Source organism: Astatotilapia calliptera, chromosome 6 (genome assembly GCF_964374335.1).
Source record: "Astatotilapia calliptera chromosome 6, fAstCal68.1, whole genome shotgun sequence".
Taxonomy (NCBI): Eukaryota; Metazoa; Chordata; class Actinopteri; order Cichliformes; family Cichlidae; genus Astatotilapia; species Astatotilapia calliptera.
In genome coordinates, this window is record NC_137427.1 from 30,935,687 (window position 1) to 30,954,446 (window position 18,760).

The window sequence follows — 18,760 nt, forward strand, 5'->3', positions numbered from 1 at the left end:
GAACTTCCACACAGCCTTTATAACATTTTCTATAAGAGAAACGTTTTTTGTCCAGATGTGATGGTGTCAAATGGCCCAATCATGATTAGCATGATTATTTATAAAAATTCAGATTAAAGATTTAGACGTTAATTTTATGTACATGCCTCGTAGTGAAGTTGACACGCATGCTTAAGCAATAATTGACCAATAAAAACTTGTGATTTGTTATTTTCACTGCAGAAAACAGCTTGTGAAAGAGGTCAGGTGTGTTTACAAACAGAGCTGATTCTGAGAATGGGAAACACATAAAAGCATTGGGAGGAATCCAAGACAACTTACGTATGAAAAGTGAAAGGAGATAGTGGTGAAATGTTGAAAACATTTGCCAAGGGAGAACCAGGGCTTTACAGTCAAGACGTCTAGAGACTACAGAACCACCAGTACATGTCTGTGGGTACATTAAAAAGATACATTTAAAGATATGACTAAATTGCAACACTAAGGTTTATGTAGAACAGACTTGGGCACTGAACGAGGTCAAACATATGTGTGGTGTTAACCACTACACCAATCAATGGTTGACACCAAACAGTTTTTCATTTCTATAAATCAACTTGAAAACAAACCTAACATCCCAGAAATTAATGTCTATTATTGTGCTTTATGACAGCCTAAATATGAGTATTTGACAGCAGCTTTTACAGATTTTAATTACATCAGTTTTATGCGGTTTGTTTTTTCCATTTGTCCTTTAATATTTTTCACTTGGAACCTTTTTTCCCCTATAGATGTCCTTTGTTGGGATGAGAAGCAAGAAGTAGTTTTCCTTTAATGCGCTGCATTGCTCACATGTTTGAAAGGTCTTTATTTTTATAGGCTATGAAAAAGAAAAGCCTCGCATACAAAAACTAAGGATCTATACACACCTGTTTTGAAGACCCAACACATAACACCAGATCAGAGGTTTAAAACCGATATACAATCTACACTTTAGTCACTTCCTGTCTCTTCCTAAAGAGTTTCTAAACTGGAAACGCTTGAAGGTGGTTAAATCATGGAAATAACAAAAACCAGACTTACAAAAGGAGATTTTATTTTTGCCTCAATGACACAACAGTGTTAACAGTTCATCTGAACATTGATGGTTTTAAAAGCTGTGGAGATTATTGTTAAAACCTGCAAGCTTTCAGCGGTGCCATCAAGGCATATCCAAAGGCCAGAAATCATGCGTTTTCAGAGTGGATTGTGTAAAGAAATAATTCCATTTTTTGAATAATGGAAAACACAAAGATTAACTCTAGTAAACTCAGAACAACAGTGCTTTCTCCATCTGCAGGGATGCTGCTAATATTAGAAAGTATTTGAACCTATTTTCCAAAACAGTTAAGGAACTGCTTTGGCACACATACAGTGGAAATGGGAAATCTTATAGGGAAACATACAGTAAGTGGTCCTTTAGAAGTCATGCACATACTAAGTAGACTTTAAATAATCCTCACTCATATGAAAGTTTCCATAGGGCAGTCACTTCAACAGGCACTGTCATCGTTAATAAAAGATCTTAAAGAATAATAGTTTAATGGTGCTTGGAACAAACGGATCCTGCCTCAAATGATGCGATGCAGGCTTTAAGCTTTGTTTACTGGGGTGCTATGTGCCATTAAAATAATCTGCAGGATTGACTGGGTTAGACTTTGTATGTGTGCTTGATGATGGAAGAGGAAAGTACAACGTGTGGAGTCTTCTTGTCAACCAGTGCGTAAGATGATGTGGACTCCAGAGTCAGTAAAAACAGGGCCGCTCATGTCTCCCACTTTGAGAGCAAAGGAGGCGTCTTCAAAAGGCTTCTGCATCTGACCTAAAGCAGAAACACACACTGAGCCATTATCCAAATAAAAACTCATACAACATGATGCACATCAGCACGTGCATCTATAGGTAATCATTCATTTGTATGACTATTTCATATTAATGACATATTAGCTAATTTACATGATTAATTACATTAATTTCTTTTATTCAGTTCTACAGAGTTTGTGCAGCTAGATAACAGGCTTGTACAGGCTAAGCCTACACTTGAAGCCACTTAGGTGTTCGATGGCGGGGGTGACGCGGTGCCACTCTTATGAATGAAACTTGAGAAAATCCAATAAATCCAGCTGTGCTTATCTTGCCCATTTAACACCTTTAATGCTTTCAATTGGTTGCATTTGTTGTTCAACAGTTCTCTTAGTTTCCAGCGTGTCACAAACCGTTTGCTCCTTCCGAACAACAACACCCTCTGATAATTACCTGTGCATACCTTAAGTAAGACACCATAAACATTCAAAAAGTGACCCCTAGTGGCACACATAGGTAACAACACAAAAACAGCTCCTACAAGCCTAACGTACAGTTTCAGGTCAAACAAATACTAATAAATGCCAATAATCTTTTTCACTTCGCTGTGGACAAATTTGGGCCAACTCTTCTTTGCAAAATGTTTTAATTCAGCCACATTGGAGGGTTTTCAAGAACCAATGGCCAGATCAGCTCAACACAAAGCTACATTCAGAGGTGGACTTGCTGGTGTTTCAGATGATCATAATAAATGAGGTCATCACTTAAAATAACTGGCAGTCACCAGTGCTACCCCTAAAGCCTTAAAGCCTCATGGCTGATGCTCCTATGGTATAAATTTGAAAATTGAGACTTCCTTCTTTATCGCATTCACAAGATTTTTCAGAAAACTTCACCTCTAATATTGACATTTAGGTAGGGCTGCTCAATTAATCGAATTTTAATCACGATTACGATCTGGGCTTTCAACGATCATTAAAAATGACTGAGCCGATTATTAGCCCCTCCCTCGTGCTTTACTCTCGCGCTGCTCCGTGTGGCAAATCGAGCGCACCTCTCTGCATTTCGAACACGCGTCACAACAATTAAGAGGACCCGAGGGAAGCTCGGAAAGCTAAGCAGAAGTTATTTGGAGAGGAGAGTGACTGCCGCTGGTTGAAAAGAGAGGTTAAAAACAAAACAAACACAAAAAAAAAACCATTATGGGTTCGCAGAGTCAGATGTGGATCAAGTAGACATAGTGTGTAAACTCTGCTACAGTGTGGTAGCTGCACCACAGGCCAACACTGCAAAGTTCACTAAACATAGATGTTTACATTTTTCATTTATTTTTTATATTGCAAACATTTGCACTGTTATCAGTATTTGCACACTATTTTATATTATTTTTTAAAGTCATTATTCAATACATTGTTATTGTTAAATAAATATCGTCAAATAATCGAGATCTCGATTTCAGTGAAAATAATCGTGATTATCATTTTTGCCATAATCGAGCAGCCCTACATTTAGGTTGAGGTTAATGAAATTTGAACTTGCCCAAGATTCTTAGGAGATACACCTATAGTGTGAACTTTGCTTTGAGTTATCGCATTCACAAACTTGTGCATTCATGCCACCCATGCATCAGGCGGAGTGACGACAATACCACATCGGCTTTTTACGGCCGAGGGGTAAAAACTGCAACTTCTGTATTTACTCTGGTTATCCTTGTCTCATATTGAAAATCAGAATCAGAATACTTTATTAATCCCGAGGGAAATTAGGGATTGATGTTTGAAACGTGTGACAAATATGGAATTAAACTGTGCTCACAAACTGCTGGTTTAACTTGTCACTACTATCAGTTATTCATGCACTGAATGTTTGATCACTTGATGGAGAGCTATGTGCAGGATTTTGTTTTATTCAGAAAGACAGATGAAGGAGATGCTGAATGAGAGACTGCACTGAACAGAGAATGACATCACGCCGTGCATACCTCTACCAAACAGTCCCAGATCTCCACCATTCTTAGCGGAGCTGCAGTCGCTAAACTGAGATGCCAGGGACTCAAACTTCTCCTGTCCAGACTTGATCTGTTCTATGTACTCTGCACAGAAGACAGAAGATATTAAATGCATTCATCAGACTTCGTAAAATCTCCTCTCCATGCTGCCTTACTTACTCTGAATCAAATCCAAGGCCTCATCTTTAGATCGTGTAATGTTTTGTTCCCTCCAGGAAGATGGACGACGCGACTGATTATGCTTCACCAAGAGATGAGAGCAGCGTACCTGAATTTTAAAAAATATATACATATACAAATATATCAGTATTTGTGTGTTAACACTCCAGATGTTGGAGTATCAGAACCACTTTACAATTTGGATGGCAGAATTTCAACTTTACAGCAAGTCATGCAGCCCTACAACTACATTTGACTGGTTCTTCCTTTGACCTTCCACCAGATGTCATGAACATACAAGAACACCAAACATTATTACATAAGTCGCAAGTGTAAAAGAAAAAAAAAACAACTAAATTGCTTAGTCCTAGAATAATAAAATTAATTACTGTTTCAGTCCACCAGGTGGTGCTGTTGATGGTTTTTTCCCCCCTGTCTGCTTCATAACTAAGTATTGTGATAAGATAAGATACATACTGATCAGCAATGACGATAACCATTAGCTAAGTAAAAGCACACAGTTGTCCATCAGTCTTTATTAATAATTATGTGAAATATTAAATACTGTTAATGACTGGATTCCATTTCTCTGCACCGTTCCTCCTATCACTATTTAAATGCATACGTGTCATATTGCAGGCAGCTCCCTGATGTCTTACAGGAACATTTCAAATGTTATCCTGGAGAACGCTATCCCCCGGCCAAAATGATTTTTCACAATAGTTGTCGAATCATAAATAATTTGCAGGCATTACCAGTACCCTAGCTGGAATCTGAACATGCCATGTAAAACGTGTTTCAGTACCTCTTTAGGGAAAGTAGCACTGACTCATCACGTGCATAAAAAAAACAAACAAAAAAAACTAAACTAAACATTACACACAACCTTATCTGGCTCGCCACGTCCGTCTCCCACTGGACGTTCCCACTGGCTGGCATTAGTGATGTGGTTGAAGTAGTACACTTTGCCTGTTGAAGTAATGACAGAGAACCAGTAAATTCATTAAGCTTTATTAAGATCTTTTTAAACACATGTAAACACAACACGGACTCTGCAGCTACCCATTCACCCAGTACAGGATACTGTGCTACAGCAACTGGCCTCACTTCACACGAAAATGTCTAAGACTTGAGTTTTACACAGGGATGGCCGACGCTGAACCTAACAAGTTATCCTGGAGTACACCTGAGAGTTAGGCTACGTTCACACTGCAGGTCTTAATGCTCAATTCCGATTTTTTGATCAAATCCAATTTTTTTGTCTGCGTGTTCACACTACAAATAAAATGCGACAGCAAACGCGCTCTAGTGTGAACGCTCAAAGCGGCCCGCATGCGCAAAAGAAGACGTCACACACAACGCGCTCTGTTTCGACCCAGAGCAAACAGTATTGTTTGACTGATGGCCCTTAATATAAAGACTTCAGACTTTATTTTGTTATTTACATAATAATGTAGATAACTTAATAATGATCCTTATTGCTGTTTTAGAGAGGAGCGGTGCTTCAAAGGATAGCTGCAGATTTCTGTCAGAATCTGCAGATTATACAGTACAAATAAAATAATCACGTTTCTCCAACGTTGTCTTCCCAACAGTTTCACTGACATCTACACGGGATGGCCAGGAAGCGTTCGCGATGTCTTATTGGGCGCTTCTCCGGCGCTGATAATTGGCGTCTGTCTTGTGTCGGTGACGTAAAAGACGGATTTAATGCGACATGACCATTCAAACAGCAGTCGCTTTCTAAAACATCAGATATGTATCAGATTCAGTACCACATACGAAAGTGACCCAGATCGGATTTGCGCCGTTCACACTGTCATAGCATGATCGGATATGGGTCGCACAGGGTCAGAAAAATCGGATTTGATGCACTTTCGCCTGCAGTGTGAACGTAGCCTTAGAGCCATCATTTAAGCTGCTAAATGTCCACCTTTCTTTGACAGCTGATCACTGATGATGTGTGTAAGCCACTGTTGTGAGCTGCTAAAAAGACCAGTAACCCATGGCAACGGACAGTTAACCCATAACAACGCATGTTAACGCATGGCAACGGACAGATAACCCATAACAACGCATGTAAACGCATGGCAACGGACAGTTAACCAATAACAACACATGTAAACACATGGCAATGGACAGTTAACGCATGGCAACGGACAGTTAACCCATGGCAACGGTAAGGTAACCCATGGCAACGGACCGGTTACCATGGCAACGGACCGGTTACCATGGCAACGGACCGGTAACCCATGGCAACGGACCGGTTACCATGGCAACGGACCAGTAACCCACGGCAACGGACAGTTAACCCATAACAACGCATGTAAACGCATGGCAACGGACAGTTAACCCATAACAACGCATGTAAACGCATGGCAACGGACAGTTAACCCATAACAACGCATGTTAACCCATGGCAACGGACAGTTAACCCATAACAACGCATGTAAACGCATGGCAACGGACAGTTAACGCATGGCAACGGACAGTTAACCCATGGCAACGGTCATATAACCCATGGCAACGGACAGTTAACCCATAACAACGCATGTAAACGCATGGCAACGGACAGTTAACCCATAACAACGCATGTAAACGCATGGCAACGGACAGTTAACGCATGGCAACGGACAGTTAACCCATGGCAACGGACCAGTTACCATGGCAACGGACCGGTTACCATGGCAACGGACCGGTTACCATGGCAACGGACCAGTAACCCATGACAACGGACAGTTAACCCATAACAACGCATGTAAACGCATGGCAACGGACAGTTAACCCATAACAACACATGTAAACGCATGGCAACGGACAGTTAACGCATGGCAACGGACAGTTAACCCATGGCAACGGACCGGTTACCATGGCAACGGACCGGTTACCATGGCAACGGACCGGTAACCCATGACAACGGACAGTTAACCCATAACAACACATGTAAACGCATGGCAACGGACAGTTAACCCATGGCAACGGACCGGTTACCATGGCAACGGACCGGTAACCCATGGCAACGGACCGGTTACCATGGCAACGGACCAGTAACCCATGACAACGGACAGTTAACCCATAACAACGCATGTAAACGCATGGCAACGGACAGTTAACCCATAACAACGCATGTAAACGCATGGCAACGGACAGTTAACCCATAACAACGCATGTAAACGCATGGCAACGGACAGATAACCCATAACAACGCATGTAAACGCATGGCAATGGACAGTTAACGCATGGCAACGGACAGTTAACCCATGGCAACGGTCAGGTAACCCATGGCAACGGACCGGTTACCATGGCAACGGACCGGTAACCCATGGCAACGGACCGGTTACCATGGCAACGGACCGGTAACCCATGGCAACGGACCGGTTACCATGGCAACGGACCAGTAACCCATGACAACGGACAGTTAACCCATAACAACGCATGTAAACGCATGGCAACGGACAGTTAACCCATAACAACACATGTAAACGCATGGCAACGGACAGTTAACGCATGGCAACGGACAGTTAACCCATGGCAACGGACCGGTTACCATGGCAACGGACCGGTTACCATGGCAACGGACCGGTAACCCATGGCAACGGACCGGTTACCATGGCAACGGACCAGTAACCCATGGCAACGGACAGTTAACCCATAACAACGCATGTAAACGCATGGCAACGGACAGTTAACCCATAACAACGCATGTAAACGCATGGCAACGGACAGATAACCCATGGCAACGCATGTAAACGCATGGCAACGGACAGATAACCCATGGCAACGGACAGTTAACCCATAACAACGCATGTAAACGCATGGCAACGGACAGATAACCCATGGCAACGGACAGTTAACCCATAACAACGCATGTAAACGCATGGCAACGGACAGTTAACCCATAACAACACATGTAAACGCATGGCAACGGACAGTTAACGCATGGCAACGGACAGTTAACCCATGGCAACGGACCGGTTACCATGGCAACGGACCGGTTACCATGGCAACGGACCGGTAACCCATGGCAACGGACTGGTTACCATGGCAACGGACCAGTAACCCATGGCAACGGACAGTTAACCCATAACAACGCATGTAAACGCATGGCAACAGACAGTTAACCCATAACAACGCATGTAAACGCCTGGCAACGGACAGTTAACCCATAACAACGCATGTAAACGCATGGCAACGGACAGATAACCCATGGCAACGGACAGTTAACCCATAACAACGCATGTAAACGCATGGCAACAGACAGTTAACCCATAACAACGCATGTAAACGCATGGCAACGGACAGTTAACCCATAACAACGCATGTAAACGCATGGCAACGGACAGATAACCCATGGCAACGCATGTAAACGCATGGCAACGGACAGATAACCCATGGCAACGGACAGTTAACCCATAACAACACATGTAAACGCATGGCAACGGACAGTTAACCCATGGCAACGGTCATATAACCCATGGCAACGGACAGTTAACCCATAACAACGCATGTAAACGCATGGCAACGGACAGTTAACCCATAACAACACATGTAAACGCATGGCAACGGACAGTTAACGCATGGCAACAGACCGGTTACCATGGCAACGGACCGGTTACCATGGCAACGGACCGGTTACCATGGCAACGGACCGGTAACCCATGGCAACGGACCGGTTACCATGGCAACGGACCAGTAACCCATGGCAACGGACAGTTAACCCATAACAACGCATGTAAACGCATGGCAACGGACAGTTAACCCATAACAACGCATGTAAACGCATGGCAACGGACAGTTAACCCATAACAACGCATGTAAACGCATGGCAACGGACAGATAACCCATGGCAACGGACAGTTAACCCATAACAACGCATGTAAACGCATGGCAACGGACAGTTAACCCATAACAACACATGTAAACGCATGGCAACGGACAGTTAACGCATGGCAACGGACAGTTAACCCATGGCAACGGACCGGTTACCATGGCAACGGACCGGTTACCATGGCAACGGACCGGTAACCCATGGCAACGGACCGGTTACCATGGCAACGGACCAGTAACCCATGGCAACGGACAGTTAACCCATAACAACGCATGTAAACGCATGGCAACAGACAGTTAACCCATAACAACGCATGTAAACGCATGGCAACGGACAGTTAACCCATAACAACGCATGTAAACGCATGGCAACGGACAGATAACCCATGGCAACGGACAGTTAACCCATAACAACGCATGTAAACGCATGGCAACGGACAGTTAACGCATGGCAACGGACAGTTAACCCATGGCAATGGACAGTTAACCCATAACAACGCATGTAAACTCATGGCAACGGACAGTTAACCCATAACAACACATGTAAACGCATGGCAACGGACAGTTAACGCATGGCAACGGACAGTTAACCCATGGCAACGGTCAGGTAACCCATGGCAACGGACCGGTTACCATGGCAACGGACCGGTAACCCATGGCAACGGACCGGTTACCATGGCAACGGACCGTAACCCATGGCAACGGACAGTTAACCCATAACAACGCATGTTAACGCATGGCAACGGACAGATAACCCATGGCAACGGACAGTTAACCCATAACAACGCATGTAAACGCATGGCAACGGACAGTTAACCCATAACAACACATGTAAACGCATGGCAACGGACAGTTAACGCATGGCAACGGACAGTTAACCCATGGCAACGGTCAGGTAACCCATGGCAACGGACCGGTTACCATGGCAACGGACCAGTTACCATGGCAACAGACCGGTAACCCATGGCAACGGACGGTTACCATGGCAACGGACCGGTAACCCATGGCAACGGACAGTTAACCCTTAACAACGCATGTAAACGCATGGCAACGGACAGTTAACCCATAACAACGCATGTAAACGCATGGCAACGGACAGGTAACCCATGGCAACGGACCGGTTACCATGGCAACGGACCGGTAACCCATGGCATCCTCACCCCTTCCTGTTACGTGTTGCATGTTGTCCATTGTTTATTTACCTCTCACCAGTCGGCAGCGTCCGCCATGTTTGTCTGTGCTAAATGTCATCTGCGGTGTGCTCAACAGCTATTTGGTCAACAGGCTCTAGAAGAAAACAGAATCAAACTTACGTGAACACAGTCTGTATCCACACTTTTGTTTCCTCTGTGACAGCCATCCTGTTTGGTAATCTGCAAACTCAAGAGCTTGTTGACCACTGTATCATAACCAGAGTGGTTACTTTGTAACGTCCTCATTGTTTAGTGTTACTGATTTGCCAAAATCACCGTCTCAAAGCCTTGAATTTCTCCGTTTTGAAGCACAACTTCTAGCAGTTGAAATACAAGGCTATGGGAATGTGGCATTCCTGCCACATTTGCTAATTTTGTAGCTCTTATGGACAATTTCAGCTTTAACCCAAAGTTTTAACTGCACAAGTGTTTCCAGATTTTCTGGATTTGAAAATTATAACAATAAACACTCAGTTGTCAGTTTATTAGGGAGCTCAAACTAATGCAGACTAACAACAGTCCTGCAATAAAGGCAACTTTTCATAGTTTCATCTTCATTGTAAAAAAGAGGAAGTGTTTGTGGTGCTGTTTTCATGTACTGCATTATACAGTAAGGTGTTCCTATTTGCTTTTCTTTTTTTAGCTTAACCTCATTTACAGAAATGAGGGAACAACTGATATAAATTAGGTGTACCTAATAAAGTGAGAACTGAGTGTACATCCTCTGCTCTTCTTGCTTAAAAACACTCTTAAGAAATTGAGATGTAAACAGAAGCAAATGTCCAGATTGACCTCTTGGTCGTCTAACATGTGTGTCCCCCTGTCTCTCACCCCCCCTCTCCATGCCTACTCACAGATCTCCGAAACCAGCCTTTCCTGCGAGCGGACGCGTTGATCCGGAGCGGTTGGAAGAGACCCTAAACCACTTATTCGTCACTTATCCCTCCCTATTGTAACCCTTCCCTTTGTCCCAGTGGCGCATCTCAACCCTGAGGCTGCAGATCACAAAGACTGAAAAGCGAGGACAGGACAAAGCCCTTGTTTTAGCCCGGTAATTTATTTATTTATGGATGCCCTTTTACAACCACTTTAAATGAGCAGGCATGATTACAGAAGCACAACGCGCTACTACTCCTTCGTCACCGCGAGCAGAAGGCTTTCCCTGCTCTGTCGGCACTGACCTTTGGGAGGATGACCAGAGCACAGGTGAGGCCATCTGAGGACTGGAGGAGGAATTGTGCTTTCACTAACAAGTGCCTGCTAGCATGTGGATCTTAATGTGGACATTCCTAAAACCCATTAATATCCGAAGGTTACGCAGTCATAGCAGGATTTAAACTGGGAGGCAGCCAAGATAAATTGCCGACTCTTCTGCTGCTGCTGGGACGCCTGCCTTTAAGACACCTGCAAAAGCCTCCTGCAAATAACAGAGGAGGTGCGATGTTATAACAGACATTCGTGGACTGTTTCGCAGCGTTACGCCAAGTCTTCGAGACGCCTTCAATCAGACTTAATATTGTTTATTTTGATTGTATCTGGGAGCAAAGACCATCACTGTACTGGTTGTTCTTGTCAAGCTAGACAAACCAAATTACTCCAAAGTTTGATGTTCCGCTTAAGAAGTGCCTTTTTGTGTTATTTCTCGTCAGTCAGCCATAATTTGTTTATTTTACATCTTTCATTTGGTAAAGATTGTATTTTTTACCGCCTTGTAATATAACATTAGCCTTATAATCCTGACAACAATATGCAAGTTGAAGGCACAAAAAAAGCTTAAAGGTATGTTAGTTCCTTTTTACCTCTAGTACATCAGAACAGCTGACACGAGAGTCCCCAGAGTTTTGTGCCTTGACCAAGTGGTGGTTAAAAACAGAATATTACGTGCCTTGATAACACTTCCTGTCACACCATGCGTGACAGTTAGGAGGTGACAGACGCATGAAGGAGACTCCAGGTGGACTACTGTTTCAAAGGCACACTTGCTGTTTGGTTAGCCTGCTCTAAATGTATTAACAGATGAAGGATGAAGTGCATTTAAAGCTTCTTTTTCTTATCCGTTTTAATACAGATTATTCCTCCTAACAGCTTTAGAGACTTGCATGACATTGGCACAAAGGGAGCAATACATCTTAACACTACTTAAATTTGGCTCAAGATTGTATAAAACACTATTCTTGTGTGTACTGAAATCAAAAGAAACATACTTTTTTTTTTTAAGAAAAAGCTATTCTTGGGATTGTCTGTTGACTGAAAGACAACACTTCCTGTTTAATAAATATGATGATTTATGTAACAAGACCAAAGACTTTCATTACAATTCAGAAGCCTTTCCAGATTAAGCAACATCCAAACAAGTGCTTTCTACATGTTTGTGTTTTATTTCTTCATTCTTTAATGATAAGTGAGGCTATTTCCTAATGTACTGAAGTATGAAGTAGACTGCTTCTCCTCTCCATCTTTCCAAATGACAGACACGGCCATCGTACATTTCTACTATAAAAATCCATTTAATTCCTTATATCAAAAAGAAATCGAATTATAACAAAACAATCAGAACCACAAACGTGGGTTTTTGCCAGTTAAAGAAATTCTCCAAATGAAATATGATTGTTCCAACTTACATGGCGATTTAACAGAGCAGGATGTTAAAAGCAAATAAGCAAGAAAAAAAAACAGAATTTAAAGAAAAAATGTGATGAATACTGTTAACATTTGAGGACTAAAGCCAGAGTTTCCTCTTGGTTAAGTGTGTCTGTGTGTGTGTGAGCACCATGCAGTGATATGGTAGGTATGGCTGACAAGCTGAGGTGATTAAAAGCAATACGGTGAGCAGTGAGACATAGAGCCACACTTCCCAGACTAAAAATCCGGATGGTTAGCAGCAAAGCAAAGGAATGGAGAAAGGAATGCTTATCAGGAAGCCGATCAGTCTCCTTCCTGAGAATGCACTTAACAATGAGCATTAACCTAAATTACATGTCCATGTAATTACATACAGTGAAGGAAAGAAAAAAAAAATCCAACCTCCCACAGAAGTACGTACCATCAGACGGTCTCCCTGGCCTTTCCTGAAAGTATGTTTACAATCAAAAGACGAGGAACAAAAGTTGAAAGCAACCGTTCTCGGCTAATTACTGGTCGCAGGTTCTTTTTTTTTTTAGAGGATGACCGGAAATTCACAGAAGCTTGTCTCTACTCCAGAAGAGTTTCAGAACAAAGCCCCAGCTCCTGTCCAGGGTGTCCTGCAGTAGGCTAATCCAAGGCCACGGATATCATCCCAGGCTTTTTCATCCTGGAATGTGGACTTAATTACAATCATCTTCATCCAGCGCACACTAACACACTGCCATGATTCATTCATCGGTGACACAAAGTATGTCAATTATACAATGACTTAAAAAAACAAAAGAAAAACATTAAAAAGTACAGACTGCTATTTGTTACTGATGTTTGTATTCCTGGGTATATTTTCAAGACACTTTGTTAATAGGTTCATATATATGGAAATATATATATTTATAATATATATATATATATATGTAACTTTAGTCTGTGCAAGGAGGTAAAAGACAATCACTTGAATGTAGCTCTTTGCAACAACAGATCAGATGCCGAGTCTCTTGTGCATACACGTGCAGTTAAACATCACGTCGCCTTTCCCTCTAAGACCTCCAGTAGCAAACATACATATACACAAAATGTGAACCAGCATCCAGGAAGCATTCGTGGTGAGCACTGACGCATCTCCTCTCTTTCATGAACAACGAAGACTTGGCAACATTTTCTAGGATGGAACAAAAATGTTTTTTTTCTCTTTTCCCCTACACAATTTATACAAAAATAAAAAAATTAAAATTGTTCCACTGCCATTTGTATCTTTTACATTTGCACAGAGGTAGTGGCTGAATGCGTGAGAAAGGTGTGTGTGTGTGTGTGTGTGTGTGTGTGTGTGTGTGCGCGCGCGTGTCACACTGGCTCTTTCATTTGCACTAGTTAATTGGTCTTTCATTTAAGTTTTCTTTTCAAAATTGCCACCAGTAATCATAATAATGATTTTTTTTAATGTGAATAAACTTGTAATGTGAAAAAACATATTAATTAACTAAAATAAAAATAAGAACTAGACTAGACTTTTGACATTTCTGAAAATGTAATTAACTGAAACAATTTTGTAAGATTGGAGAACTAAAAAAGCAAAATAAAAAAAAAAATAAATATAGGGAATATTCTTAGTTTTACCATCTGTTAGTTTGGTAAGGATTTAATCACAACTTGCCTAATGAGGCTTTAAATGTGTTCATTGAGACTTTAGCTAAAAGACTGCAGTCAACTGTTTTCAAGACGTAATGGCTGTACTGAACTCTTCATCCAATAATAAAACTAATAATAAATAATAAATGATAAAGAACAAAATAAACACAGAAACTAATAAACTAATAAAGTAAAACAAAAACATTTCAAACAATAAAAACTAAACTGAAACAAGAAAATCCACTTTGGAAACAACCTAAAACTAAACTGACTTAAAGCAGAGTTAAGTCAGAATGACGTTTTACACAATCTAATTAGTAAATACAAAACTTTTTAACTCTGTATTTAACATTTCCAAGGAATTCCGTTACAATAGTTGATACAATATTTTGCATTATTGATACAATTTATAATCCTATTTACCTTTTAATACCCACCCAGTCTCTGACAACATATTTAGGGTAGAGTGACCGTATTGTATCAATTTATTATCACGCATGAACCATTGTGTGATCCAGTTTATATTACAGTGCTATGAATCAAAAGTAAGGAGAAATGACTCAACTTTCATCAGCTGTGATGTAACAGTTGATAGTTGCTAAACTGAGATGCTTGTGACTTTTTCAGTGTAAAAACCAGGATGAGTTTCACAGCACTGGCTTATTTATTGACCTGTTTCCCTAACATCACTGTGATGATGGTACTGGAGAAAATAGTCTCAGCCTGCTGAAGACCACAGGTGAAACATCTGTGCAATTCACAGACATGCCAAATCTGAAAGTGGATGACTGGACCATTTACATGCATTTACATCCCCCTCTATTTATATTTATATTCTAACTCTGTAACATGGAACTTCTCTCGATATTCTGCAACTGGAAACTGAATTTCCTGGAGGAACCCATCCGAGGGATTAATAAAGTTCTATAGAATCTAATCTAATCTAATCTAATCTAATCTAATCTAGAGGCCTTAATTCCCCCTTGATAGCAATACCTACACATTAAGGATCACTTTCTTTGATTTCTCAAGTGTATTTAACACAATTCAATTCAATTCAATTTTATTTATATAGCGCCAAATCACAACAGCAGTCACCTCAAGGCGGTTTATATTGTGCAGTAGATCGTACAATAATAGATACAGAGAAAAACCCAACGATCATATGACCCCCTATGAGCAAGAAATTCAGCTTCTGCTTGTCAGAGAGAAGCTACAGGAAACGTGTAGGAAAAATGTAAACCCTCCACCTACATGCAGAGGACAAAAACAAAAAAATGCAGATTTAGGACATTTTCAGTGGTTTCATGTTTCAGACCTGAAATCCATGTCCATCTTTTATATACAGTCTGATAAAACAAACCAAATCAGCCTCTAAACTGTTTCGCCTGTATAGAATAGTTTTTGATGGCCAAATTAGTTAGAAAAATACTATCTTTGGACCTTACCTTGGATTTTATGCTATGCTAATTAAAAGTAGTAAAGAAGATAACACTTTGTAATGCATACTTAACCCTGGAGAACCCATGGGGTCAAATTTGACCCCATGGTTTCCCTAGTAAACCAGTGGGGTCGGCTCTGACCCCATGGGTTCTCCAGGGTTAAACATGTAAAAGAAACAGTTATATTTTGTTATTTTCACTGCAGGAAACAGCTCGTGAAAGAGGTCAGGCCTGTTCACAAACAGCTGATTCTGAGAATGGGAAACATATAAAGGCAACTGGGAGGAATCCAAGTACACTGCGTACGAGAAGTGACAGGAGATGGGGTGAAACAAGGGGAAACAAACAGGGCAAAGATAGCAATGGTAAAAACATCTGCCTTTGGAGAACACAGACTTTAGATTAAATATTTACAAACTGCAGAACCAACAGTAAATATTTGTGGGTAAATAAACACACACACACACATTTGAAGAGTCAACCCACAGGTAACATTTAAATCTTTCTGGAGTTTGAGTAGAGAATACTATGAGACCTAACATGACAGACAAAATATAAAAAACAAACATTATATTGTACTGAAGGAGACTTTAAACTAGTAATTGAGACACATCAACAATAAGGTTCCTTACCGTGGTCACTATTCTAAGTCACTATACTAGGTCACTAGGTCACTATACTAAGTGCAATAATCCTTTCTGTCATCGTTGTATTTTTACTCAGTTGTATATAGTATTTGTATTTGTATTCTATTTTTATCTTATTGTATATTTATTTTATTTTATTCTACTGTATATAGTATTTTATTCTATTCTATACAGTTGTGTACTGTATTTATTCTTATTGTATTCTAATTTTTGCCTCATAACTTTTGCACTGTCCACTTCCTGCTGTGACAAAACAAATTTCCCACGTGTGGGACTAACAAAGGTTATCTTATCTTATCTTATCTTATCTTATTCAAGTGGTCATTTTCTCATAGATTTCCATAAAGTCAGGATTCATATTTAATCTAGAGCATCCTCTTTATAGCACGAGGCTGTGACCACTGAAAGCCTTTCATCTGTCCTTTACCATCCATTTCATTTTGTACAATCCACTCTTCCAAGTTTGTGTGGTTTATCCATCTGACCAGGTGAATCTTCGTGCACAATCTTTTTAATTTATCACCACACCGTGTTTATGTGCTGAAAGAGAAATTATTTCCTTATTAAAACCGATTCTGAAATACGATTTCACTAATAACTGTGGCAGTTTGTCTTGAAAGAACAAGTGTAATCTCCACATTTTGACTTTTATGTCAAAATTTTGAGTCTATTTTCAAAATGGTCAATAATATTTTTTTTCTTAAATTGTACCCTGAGCTGAATTTGTGGTTATATTAACAAAATTTCTGGGTGGTGTAGAGGTTTGTGCTTTATTTTGGGGAAATACTTATATTGTTATACATCTTAGTGTCATATTAGTCTAATCTTTAGCACTAAATAGCTTTTATGTGTGCCTGTTGCACTGACACCGTTTATGAAGACAGCTTGTGAATCAAGGTAACTAGAATGAGCTGCTAAATTAGCACTCCATCATGTTGTCCAAGTATGCAAACTTCTGGCTCCAAAACACTAACATGACCAAAACGACACAAGCTTATGCTTCAAACTGCATAGCATGAATCAAATTAGTGTTTTGTTGGAACTGATTTCTTTTACTCTATTTGTGCATTGTGCAGGGTGTGCAGCAGAATACACACTCGTGTGCAGACTGGAGTCAGGATGCCCTGGAAAAGTACTGGAGGCTGTAAATTCTGGTGTGTGTGTGTAGGGAGGAGTTTTCTCTCCATCTCTCCACAGGGAGATGCCCACTGCTGGAGATGTATGATGAGCGAGAGCCAGACCAAATCCCAAATAAGGGAAAAGCCAAGTATAAACCACAGCTACTCCCCAACTTTTTAACCAATCATATTAATATTCTGTTTGTGTGACTCATGATAAAAGTGTTTACTGCTTGGATGCAGTGACCTTTGTCCGTTTGGCTCACTAAACAGAGGAAGAGGCACAGCAGCCATCTTAATTTGAACCTTTACCCGCCTAATAAATTTCGAAAACTTATACTTTGACTTTACTCATCTTCTCTCAAAATAAAAGGACCCCACAGTTTTCTCTGTGGTTACTTACATATATTCTTTTATAACGTGATCTACAGGAGTTTTTCTCTGCTGGCCTTTAGAAAGAACACGGCAGTCGATAGTATCAATACCAATGCAGGTATTGGTATCGGATCAATAATAGCAACGTACGATCAATACTTTATTTCTATCCTCCAAGTTCAGTCTGTAGCCCACTGAATGAAAACACACTATGAAAACTGTCTGAACCTTTTTGTGTTGACTGTCACATGTTAATAGTCTTTTGCACATTTAAACAACAGAAATGGGTCAATTTCTGACTTTCAGGCATATTTACACGCCAGATCTCCAAAAAGGTGTTTTTTGTCTTGTTAACTAATTTAAGTGCAATGTAAAAATCCCAGTGAGTTAGGGATCATTAAAATATGTTCAGAATAATGATGATTAATAAGTCATGACACACTCCATAATCTCCCCAACAAAGCTGCCCTTCTTATGTTAAAAGTATGTGTATATGTGCACATGTGTATTGGCATCAGCAGTCCTGGGACTGTATTTGATATCAGATCAATACCAAAACTTGCTGTATCTCACAGCACTATAATGCATATGGTTTGAGGAACTTCCACACAGCCTTTATAACATTTTCTATAAGAGAAACGTTTTTTGTCCAGATGTGATGGTGTCAAATGGCCCAATCATGATTAGCATGATTATTTATAAAAATTCAGATTAAAGATTTAGACGTTAATTTTATGTACATGCCTCGTAGTGAAGTTGACACGCATGCTTAAGCAATAATTGACCAATAAAAACTTGTGATTTGTTATTTTCACTGCAGAAAACAGCTTGTGAAAGAGGTCAGGTGTGTTTACAAACAGAGCTGATTCTGAGAATGGGAAACACATAAAAGCATTGGGAGGAATCCAAGACAACTTAC

At 40.7% G+C, this 18,760-nt stretch overlaps 1 protein-coding gene across 1 annotated transcript; it reads right to left on the reverse strand.

Moving 5' to 3' along the window:
• Positions 1 to 1,058: 1,058 nt before the first annotated feature.
• LOC113023441 (peptidyl-prolyl cis-trans isomerase NIMA-interacting 1-like) lies at positions 1,059 to 4,961 on the reverse strand (the record flags this gene model as incomplete). The annotated part of the gene is made up of 4 exons (XM_026169436.2): positions 1,059 to 1,840; positions 3,803 to 3,913; positions 3,989 to 4,097; positions 4,875 to 4,961. Coding segments are annotated over 4 exons (417 nt in total), but the record flags the coding sequence as incomplete, so codon positions are not given.
• Positions 4,962 to 18,760: the final 13,799 nt, after the last annotated feature.